This window comes from Benincasa hispida, chromosome 1 (genome assembly GCF_009727055.1).
Source record: "Benincasa hispida cultivar B227 chromosome 1, ASM972705v1, whole genome shotgun sequence".
Classification (NCBI taxonomy): domain Eukaryota; kingdom Viridiplantae; phylum Streptophyta; class Magnoliopsida; order Cucurbitales; family Cucurbitaceae; genus Benincasa; species Benincasa hispida.
The window spans coordinates 48,238,619-48,250,485 of record NC_052349.1 but is presented as its reverse complement, the minus strand read 5'-3'; the positions used below and the strand labels follow the sequence as shown (position 1 = coordinate 48,250,485).

Here is an 11,867-nt window from a genome sequence, read left to right as displayed (position 1 = left end):
CAATATATCTACAGTGAGGGGAGTGCAACTACTAGGCTTTAGTGAAGTGACCTCGTAGTTAACGAATGAAGGTTAATTTGGTGTAAAGAGTTTAGTCAATTAATCTCAGATCGTTAGAGCCCATGATCTGTAGGTCTATTAGGTCCCCCTACTAGCTCACATATGGAATAAGCCTTAGAGTAGCGTGATAAGTTGATTTGAAATATTGAAATTCAAATTATGGAATTATTAATTATATATGATATAATTACACGTTTAATTTTGAAATTAAATGGAATTGGAGAATCATTAATATTTAAGTATGATTTAAATATTAATTTCATGAATAGAGATTCATGGTAATAGAATTGGTGACAAATTAGTTTAATATTTGATATTAAATTAATAGAATTAATTAAATTGTTTAATTATATATTAATTATTAATTTTATTAGAAAAATTGATTATTAAATTAATTTTTGTAAAAGTAATAAATTTTCAATTTTAATTAAAGAATTAAAATTTGAAAAAGTTTTGATTTTAAAAATCAAAAGGACAATGGAAAATTTAGAAAATCCCAATGTGAGATTTTACCACTTTCAAGCAAGAAGGTTAGTCACCTTTTTTACACATAATTCCACCACAAAATTCAAGGAGGAGCCGTAATTACTTCATGTAATCAACTTGCATGAAAGTCATGGAATAAAGCACTCGGTTTTTTAGTGGAAAATGCCATGAAAAACTCTGAATTTTGCTGAAGATTCAATGTGGAAGAAAGGTTCTTCTTGTGTGATTAACCAGTGCCTCTTCTCCTCTCAATTCCCAAATTCAAGCTTGTTTTGAATCCCACAACTCAATCTAAGGCTCCTAGAGGGTAGTTGAGAAGTTTTAATGGTAGTCCACAGTAAGAATTGGAGAAGATTGCAGCTGAATTTCGAGTTTGAAGAAGATCTTCAAAGGTATGTAATGAAACCTTCTTCATAGTTGATGAGCATGCTTAGTTTGTAGTCAAAATTGAATAATTAGAATGCTTAATGATCCCGTTTTCTTCCGCTGTGTGTTTCTTTAAACTAACATAGTGTTATTAGCCATGTAGTCAAATAAGACTTGATCTATAGTTCCCCTTCCTCCCACCAAACATTCCATTGGATGCAAGTGAGTTTACAACATCAAGCACAAAGCTGATAGTTCTATATAACGATATAAAGCTCGTCTTGTGGCAAAATGTTATACTCAATAGGAAGGACTAGACAACATTGAGACATTTTCTCCAGTAGCCAAATTATTCATTGTGAAAGTTCTCCTTAGTCTAGTTGTTTCTATGAATTGACCTCTAGTTCAGTTAGATGTAAATAATGCCTTTATGCATGGCGATCTTGTTGAAGATGTTTATATGGATCTACGATTGGACTATAAGCATGATGTTATTGCTAGTAAGGGGGAACGCCTTATTTGTAAGCTTCACAAGTCAATATATGGACTCAAGCAAGCTTCTCGATAGTAGTTTTACAAGTTCTCATATGCTTTATTACTTCTTTTATTTTCTTAGTTGAAGTCTGATTACTCATTCTTAATTCGAGGCACTGGTAAGAGTTTTATTGCTCTCTTTGTTTATGTCGATGTATTATCATCACAGCTGCATCCAATGTGGACACTGATCAATTGAAGACTCACTTAGACTCTGTTTTTAAACTAAAAGACACAAGTTTTAAGTCACTTCCTATCACTTACTTCCTTGGTTTAGAGTTAGCTTGATCATCCAAGGAAATTGTAATTTCACAAAGAAATTATGTGCGGCAAGTTTTAGAAGACATAGGTTTTTTGGCTTCTAAGCTAGTTTATTTGCCCATGGATCCATGTACTAAATTGCAAGTTGAAATGGAGATTTGTTAGAAGATCCTTCATCCTACAGGCGTCTCATTGGGAGATTACTATATCTTACTGTTAGTCGCCCTAATATCATGTTTACAGTACATAAACTTAGCCAATATGTGGCTAAACCTTGCCAATCTCATTTGTCAGGTGCACATACTTTGCTGAGCTATTTGAAAACTCTCCTAGTCAAGGCATATTGATTAAGCCTTCATCATCATTTCAAATACAAGCTTTTACTGATGCAGATTGGCTTCATGTCTTGATTCTCGAAAATCCAATATGGGCTTCTGTATTTTTCTTGGAGAATCTCTTGTGCCATGGAAATCCAAGAAACAAACAACGCTACTGAAGTAGAATATCGGGCCTTAGCTGCAAGTACCAGTGAAATCACTTGGTTAACTCAGCTTACGAAAGATTTACAGGTTCCTACCACTTCTCCTTTGTTGCTATTTTGTGACAGTACAACAACCATTCACATTGCTTCTAATCCAACATTTCACGAGTGCACTAAACACATAGAGTTGGACTGCCACTTTATTCAGGATCAGTTTGTTAAAGGAGCTGTAAAGTTAATGCCTATTTGAACTCAACATCAGCTAGCTGATATTTTCATAAAAACTCTTCCTTTGTCGTCTTTTACTCATCTGTTGTCCAAGATGGGTATTTTCAACATTGTAATCTTGAGGGAGATTATTAAGATGTATTTTCTGTTATATTTTGTTAAATAGTTTGTTTAAAGCGGTTTAAGTGCATGTGTACTTTCAATGTTGGCTATTTATTTGCCCAACTTGATCTATAAGATTTCAGCACATTATTTACCTTTGAGTTTCCTAATAAATTATTTGGTACATTTTGAGTGGACCTATTTTGGATAGTCCACTCATTAAATGCTAAATCACAAGTTGATACGTGACAAATTTTCTTTTTTTAAAAATATATATTTTAATATTATTTTCTCCTTTGTATTTAAAGGGGATGTACATGGAAATGGGTGTAGCAAGCTACACTCGAGTATTACTCTTATTATTTTAGCATACATGCACACATTACAACCATATGTGGAAAAGAAAAAGAAAATCAATAATACAATTGAAGTTTGAAGGTTGAAGTTTTGTTTGTATATTTGTGTATATTAACCATCACACCGGTCAATTCAATTTTCTTGGAGTGAAAAATCGAATCGTTAATCTTTAGATCCATTGCGCAACTATATATATAGTACTTAAATTGGCAATCAATTCAAAGGTTTAAGCTTTTGTGTTATGACAATTTAAAATTATATCAATACTTTAATACTTTCCTCCAAATTGGAGATTGAGAAATTTATTAAAAATGATCCAACTTACATGTGAAATCAATATTAATTAAGGAGGAAATGATACTACGAAAGTTCTAACATAGGATCTTTTGCCTCCTATACTCTAGTGACTTTGTTAAATCACCCACTACAACTCAAGAGTGTACGTTAATAGATTATGGTAAATTTGTATTAAAAAATTGTGGTTAATTTGATTATATTAATACTTTAATAATATAATAACTTAAAAAAATATATGTATACTTAGAATATTATTATTTTCAAAGATTAGGATCACTTGGATTCTTGAAATTATGATGGTAACTTGACAATTTAACTAGGATTAGTACGTTCGATCTTAAAATATTTCTATCTTAGACGATTTGAAACAAAGTCATATGTACTTATTTTATAATATTTAAAACTCATCACTTCTTTAAACATTTTCAAACATTTTCGATGTGAGAAATTACTTTTAATTCTTAATATTTTACAATGGTCTACCATTAAAATATATATGGTTTTGAATTAAGAGATGAAAAGTTTGAAATCTGTTTAAAGTTGCCATTAGAAAAAAATTAGAACTGTAAAAGAAGAATTGAAATAAAGAGGAGACATGCAATGCTTGAAGAAACAGACAAAAACAAACGGCAGTTCGAGGAAACTGGGTAGCCGCCGCAGACATTCACTGTTAATTAAATAATGCTTTTTTTCCTTTTTTCTACAAAAAAAAAAAAAAAAGGAAAATTAATATTTGGGGACACAAATACACGTGTGCCTCTGCTGTCTTCTTCTTTTATTTTATTAACCAGTCCAAATGCATCTGCTCCTTTGACTCCATACATCACAATGACACATACATTTCTTTTTCAATAAATATTCTTATAAATAAAAAAATCTAAAAAATATTTATATTTTACGAAAAGAAAAAGTGTAAATATTTTAAAATATTTTATTATATTTAAAAAAGCTTTTTTTTTTTTTTAATTTCTTTCAATTTTCTTAACTTGTATAAATTCTTCTATTTAAATGTAATATTTAATTATTCTAATTTAATCGTTGGTTTTAAGTGGTAATGATTTCATTATTATACTTGTAAAGTTGTAATAATTTAATCTTTAAACTTTAGTTTAAAAATATTGTTGAGATTAAAAAAATTTTCTTATACATATAAATTGACAATTTTATTTATAAATTATGAAGATCGAGTCGTTACATAATAAAAATTGATACTTAAATTTGTAAAGAGTTATCATATTCGAGATTAAATTGTTACAAAATTGAATGTTATAGAAACTAAATTGTTACATATTAAAGTTGAATGACTAAATTAATTAGAATTTAAAATTATTAAGACTAAATCATTACAAATTAAAGATGGACTAAATTATTACTTTAAAAGTTTAATCTTTTATGTCTATGTTATTATTTTTTTTAGATATTTAATATTTTATTTAATAATTATTTAATTTTTTTAAAACTAATTTTATAAACATTACTCCCACCCATATAAGTGTGTTTGTTACTAAATATCTATTAATGTGCTAAAAAAATCAAACTGTGTTTTGAGAATTAAAAAAAAATAGTTTTTAGATTCTGTTTGATAATAAATAATTGAGAGGTTATATTTTATTATTACGAATGTAATAGATGTGTCTTTTTTTTAAAAAAACAATTAACAATTAATAGAGAGTCGATCTAAGAACTTTAAATTAATAATCGATATATTTATCTATTAAACTATAATCAAATTAACAAAGTAGACCTTTGAAATAAACCTTACATAGCAACCTTGAGCAAATGATCTGTACAGTGTAAATTATCAACTTTGTATGATTTAATTATTTTGCTATTTTTCTCTTTAAATATAGAAAAATTGTCGGAAATAGTTCGGTTAGATTTTCATCTTATAAAACTAGCACATTTTTTGAAAACTCGTAAAAATAGTTTTTCTCAATCCATCTCGAATGGGATTGACCACGAGATTTTTGTTAAAAAATCAATTTTTTTTTCAACTTATCGATTGTTCTAGTCCTTCTCGGTACATCTCGCCTAATTACACACCAAGAGTTGCTCATTATTTTATGTAATCTTCCCAAATCAACTAAATCTTATATAATTTTCAAATTTTCTTCAAAGTCGGTTATGTTTACTAAATATTATATCAAATTATTACCTAATTTTTCAAAAATTTAAAATAATTTATGTTTTCACAATTATATGAATTTTCAAAGTTTCAAATAGGATTTCCAATTATCAAAATAGATTTTTCAAATTGATTCAACATTTTTAAATTTTGGGAAATATCAAACTTTTCAAAAAAAGTAAGTAAGATTTGAGATATATATAGAATATCGGTGTTAATCTTGCCTGAGATTATACTTATAAAGATTCAAATATATAAATTTTGGTGTTAACTATACTCGAAATTTCATCGAGAAAACTTAAATATATAGAATCTCGGTGTTATTTTGTCCGGGATTAGCACCGTGATGCACATAATCTCGGTGTATAATCTGGAGACATGTTTCGAGAAGGCCTCAAAAAATCGATGAGTTAGAAAAAGTTGATTTTTTAACTAAAATCTCGTGGTCGATCTCGTCCGAGATAGAGCGAGAAAAACTATTTTTATGAGTTTTAAAAAAACATGCTAGTTTTATAAGGTGTAAACTTAACCATGCTATTTTTGACAATCTCCCTTCAATATATTATTAAATTCATAAATAATATTTAATTTATCTCAACTTATTGATTAGTAACGTGTTGCATATGATTCACATATTAATTCTACTTAACGAAAACATCATAATTAAATAACAAAATCCAAGTATTTACGATACTGAATTTTTTCATATTGAATATAAATAAAAAAGTACATTAGATATTACGGTATCGAAAGTTTAATGATTAAAATTATGGAAAATAAGTCGTGAGAATATATAATTTTAGTGTATGAATCTTCACAATCATTATAACATTTTGTTATATGTACACGACAAGAATAAAAAACTTATGATTTAAGATGATGGTTAATAAGGGAAAATTTTAACTAAAGGTTAAAAGAATGAGTGATAAACGTAATTAAGTACGTCAAGTAATTTTTAATTAAATCTTAAGTGACGTCCCTATCGAATGATGAAGCCGCCACCATTTTCAAACCTTAGCTTCTTTTTTCTTCTTTTCAATTGACCATTGCTCCACATTTTTTTTTCTTTTTCTCTTTCATCTTATTTTCTTATGGCTAATTATAGATTTTGTTTTAAACATTTTTAGGATTATTTTTAAATTTTTATCCAATTTTTCATCTATTTCTACATCTCCACATATATTCCACGTTCCACATTTGATTCTCATTATATCGTAAAAAAAAAAATTCAACAAAGTATAATAAATAAAAATATCACTAAAATAAATATATTATAAATAATAAGTATGTTACTTATTTAGTAATTTATATAATTTTTTTTAAAATTTATCAGAAAGAATCATTGAATCAATACTTTACTGATATATTTATGTGGATATTGATTTTTTAAATCTTAATTTTTTTAATAAGTCTTTCGTCATTTTGTATATTTAATTGTAATACTTCTGAAAAATTTGGATAAATAACTAAGCTAAATCCTTGTTGTCAAATTTAATTTGTTAGTTTAATGTTTATGTAGCACTTAAATTAGTAGAAGTAAACCAAAGATTCTAGAGCTTTTTCTATAATGTATTGTTTGAAAATTATTTATGTCCAAAATCAATGAGCCACATCATTTTTAAATTTTTAAATGATTCAATAATACATGATTATCATGCAAAGTAACCATTAAAACAATTTAATGACATCGTTTTTTAGTTATGCATGTGTGACAATATAGGTTCAAACCTTTGACTTTTTAATTATATATCTTAATTAACCAAATTATTCTAATTGCTAATAACATAAGGTTTATTAGAAATAGAAATAGAATTTAAATTTTGACGTTTTCATTTTTCTTAATACACGCATAGGAATATATAAAGACAATAACTAATTCAATACTAATGTAGTTCAATGGTTAAAATGCCCCACTTTTTTCTCTTAAATTCACTTATTCATATTCCTATTTTAGTACTAACAAAAAAAATAACTAAAAAGTTTATATTGTATTTGGAGTATATTTTCGAATGTTTTTTAATTTAAAAAATAATTAATTTAGAAAGAAATTGAAGTGTTTGACAATCTTTCAAAATAACTTTTCAAGTATATTTTAATCTGTTTTTATCCTAACTGTTTAAATAAAAATGAGTTTTTTGAAAAACATTTTTTTTTCTCAAGTTAATCGAAATAGTGATATAAAAATTTTAGATATATAAAAACTAGTTAAGATCTTGATTGAAATCATTCATTTTTTGAAAAAAAATATAGACCTATTTCTTCAGAATAAATATCCCATTTCTAAACTAAAATTTGAAATTTAAGGCATTGTTTGATAATTCTTTGGCTTTTAATTCTTAATTTTTGGAACGTAAATTAAATTTATAAATACTTCTTCCACCTTTTTTTTCCCTATGTTATTTATTTTCTATCTGTTTTGAAAAACCAAGTTAAGTTTTAAAAACTAAGGCTCCATCTAGTTTTGACTTTTTGTTTTTAAAAATTTAAGCCTGAAGACATTACTTCCACCTCCAAATTTCTTCATTTATTATCTACTTTTTATTAATAGTTTAAAAAATTAAACCAAAATTTAGAAACTAAAAAAACAGTTTATAAATATTTGTTTTTGTTTTTAGAATTTGACTAAAAATTCAACAATTGTACTTAAGAAATATGCAAATCAGCGTAGAAAATAGAGAGAAAATAGACTTCATTTTTAAAAATAAAAAATAAAAAACGAAATGGTAACGCAATAGAGACTAAAAAATAGTTTAAAAAAACTAAAAATTCAACTTGTTTAAACAAGTGAAAATCAATCTAAAAATTTGAGAGATAAAGACTTAGAGTGTATTTGGAATATATTTCCACTATTTTAATTTAAAAAATAAATCATTTAAATATAAATAAAAGTATTTGACAACCAGTTAAAGTAACTTTTTATTAAAAAGATAAAAATAAAGATGAGTTTGTTTTTGAAAAATACTTTTTTTTTTTTCTTAAGCCAGTCATCCGAACCGCTTTAATTCTTAAAAAAAGAGATTGATTTGGAAAGTAATCGAAAGTAAAAATGAAAATAATGATCAAATAGTGACAGAAACCGACCTAAATTTGTAATTCAACATAATATTCCAATCAGAGATGAAGGCATTTTCCGTGGCTTCTACGGCATCACTCACAGCTATATATTTACTGTTCGTCCTCTTCAATTTCTCCAAATTTCTCCCCTCTCTTCATTTTCCCCTCCAAAGTTTCACTTTTCTCCAAAATCCCCACAACCCCAATTAAAATCAGATTAGATTACACAAATTCCTGTTTTCTGATCGTCCGGAGGCAAAGTTCCTCATCATTAAATTTTTTATCTTTTAATCTTTTTTCTCTCTCTTGATGGAGAATTATCAGATGTTTTTCCCCTGCTCCGGCGGCGGCGATGGTGGCGGAGGACTGTCGGCATATCATCACGCCGACATGTCGTCCAGCGGTGGGTCTGATATGTTCGGGAATTTTCACGGCGGCGATATGGAGGTAAGTGGATTTTTGGGGATGAAGACAGAGGTGGATGCGGCGGCGGCGGTGGAAGTAGACGGCGGCGGAAGAAAGAAAGGGGAGAAGAAGGTGAGGAAACCGAGATATGCCTTTCAAACAAGAAGCCAAGTTGACATTCTGGACGATGGATATCGTTGGAGAAAATATGGTCAAAAAGCTGTAAAAAACAACAAGTTTCCTAGGTAACTCTATTTAATTTTATTCTTTCAGCTTGAGTTTTATTTCAATTTTCGATTGAGAAAAAGAAAAATTTTGGATCGAGCTTGAGTTGAGCTTTTAAAAATAGTGATTCAAATTTTCATTCAAGGGAAAACAAAGTTGGACTTTTAAAAATAATGATTCAAAATTTTGATCGAGATAAAAGTGATTGGGATGGTTTTATTAGAAATTAAATTTCTTGATTTTGTTTGATTTATTCTTTCTTCTCATACTATTGAAGCAACTCATTTTCATGAAAAGTTAAAAGAAACAATGCATGTCAAGTAAAATAAAGCTACTTTTTTTTTTTTTTTTTTAAAAATTTAATTGAGTTAAGTGATTAAGATTAAGTGGTAATTAATTTTCATGGTAAGTTAAGATTATGTTGGGTAAAGTGAAGCTCCTATGGTTGAATTTGAAGTATGTACTACATTAGTGAATGGTAAAAATCAAGAGAATGTTCAAGTAAAATTATACAATTGTTGGTTTAGTGGAAGGATTAAAATTAATTGTTTATGGGTCAATTAATGAAAACAAATATATCTTCATGCAAAATTAAGGTTGTTTTTAGTAGAAATGAAGCAAAATTTTCGTTGAATTAAAGATTTAGATTATAATGAAAAATTCCATTTTTCCTAATTATAATGATTTTGTTTAGATTTTTAGTTTTTTAAATTTATGCTTACTTCATCCCAATTCTCCTACTATCATTTTCACTTTTCTTAAAGAAACATTTGATTTTTTTATTCAAATTCTTATTCTTTTTGGATTTTAAAATTAGGTTTGGATTTTTAAAACATCCATAGAACATGAATAACAAAATAAATTAATAATTTATAAGTAGGAGTAGTATTTAATAAGCTTGATTTTCAAAATCTGTAAATAAAATATCAAGGCCCAATTTGATAAATCATTTGATTTTTTGTTTTTTCTTTAAAGTAAGGTTATAGACAACACTTCCACCATCAAATTTCTTCATTTGTTATTTTCTTTTTACTAATGGTTTAAAAAACCAAGCACAATTTTAAAAATAAAAGAAAGTAGCTCTTAAAAACTTATTTTTTTTTTTTAGATTTTGGCTAAGAATTCAACTATTGCATTTAAGATAGGTGTAAATCATTATAAGAAATTGAGAGAAAATAAGTTTAATTTTAAAAAACCAAAAACAAAAAATGAAATGGTTATATAGAGAAATGAAGTTAAATGGTTGTCGGGAAGTGAAAGATAATTAAGATTGTGTTTTATATGCATATTATTAAAAACACCTCATTTTCATGCAAATTTAAGATTACGTATTGAGAAATACAAGTTGAAGTTTAGTTGAATTGAGTATTAAAATTAAGTGTTGTATATATGTATATGCATATATTTAATTAAAAACTCAGTTGTAGCTTGTTAGTTTAAGCTTTAAAAATTAATGTTAAAATAATGTATAATGAATTATTCTCTAGCTAGCTTTAGCTCTAGCTTATAGTATTTAATATAAAGATGAGCCTCATTAAGCAATCATTGAAACTTTTGATTTTCTAATTCACATAATTATACTTTGGGACTTAGGACAATCTTTTAACCCATATAGTATCAACAATAGGCAAAAAAAAAAAAAAAAAAAAAAATGAAGGTGTTGACTGGTATAATAATCAATTATTAACTTCATTGAAGTACAATAAATCAAATCTAAAATGTTTAGAGATCCACGACTATTAGTTCATATATATAGGATAGCGATGTTTAATAATAAGATATATATATACATATATATACACATATAGAATTTAAAATACATAATGATTTTGATTTCTATTAGGAACCTTTGAAATAATATTGTCCTCTTCTCAATCATCTCGAGATTGTCTATTATAAAGTTATCCATGCATATATATACATATAGAGATCAATCAACTTTTTTTTTTCTAGAACTTTTGAGATTCCATGTTACAGGCACATATATGTTTTTAGATGGCTTGTAAATCGATTTAAACACATCTATTATCTACTGATCATATGAGAGGTTGAAGTTCAAATATTTTCTATGCGTCTCGATATGTTATGACATACACATATATGTACATCTAGATCGTTGATATGTGATCGATTGATGTATACATGAAATTTGTATAAAGAAGAGTAATGATTATAAGATATTTAAATGTGTAGGAGCTATTATAGATGCACATATCAAGGGTGCAATGTGAAGAAGCAAGTGCAAAGGCTAACAAGAGATGAAGGGGTGGTGGTGACAACATATGAAGGAATGCACACACACTCCATTGATAAGCCAACCGACAACTTTGAACAAATCTTGAGTAGAATGCAGATTTATAGTACTCCTTTTTGAGAACATAATCTTCAATTTTATGAAGAAGAATTGAAGGAGATCTCAAGATATCAATATCAAACACAAGCCAAACACAATCAAATCACACATATTAATACTTGTGCATGTGTAATTTGAAAAAAAGGCTGATCATGTTTTCTTTTTTGTACTTCCTTCATCAGCTTCTGTGTTTTTTCTTTTCCTTGTAGAAATTAATAAAAAGTTTGCACAAGCAGATGAAATTAATATATCCATCTTTGTGTTAGAATAATTAATTTATATTTGTGTTGGAAGATATATATATATATATCATGGTATTGAGTTTCTGACCATTGGCTACTTTTTCAATTTCTAGAAAACCAATGAGTTTTCAAAGAATACACAAAATCATGTAACAGACATCAGAGTGTCAATACAATTGCCCCAATTAGTATCTACAAAGGCACGAAGATGAAAATAACAAGCAGGTTTCAATAGGATTCCTTGTCCTGAAAATGCTTTAAGAAATCTCAACAAGTGCTGAGCTGCACCTT

General features: G+C 27.2%; 1 protein-coding gene across 1 annotated transcript; it reads left to right on the top strand.

The window, feature by feature from the left end:
• Window positions 1-8,479: 8,479 nt before the first annotated feature.
• Window positions 8,480-11,613, top strand: LOC120070900 (probable WRKY transcription factor 75). Its single transcript, XM_039022798.1, has 2 exons — window positions 8,480-9,001; window positions 11,175-11,613. The coding sequence occupies exons 1-2, from the start codon at window positions 8,661-8,663 to the stop codon at window positions 11,353-11,355; spliced, it is 522 nt and encodes a 173-aa protein (XP_038878726.1). The 5' UTR covers window positions 8,480-8,660; the 3' UTR covers window positions 11,356-11,613.
• Window positions 11,614-11,867: the final 254 nt, after the last annotated feature.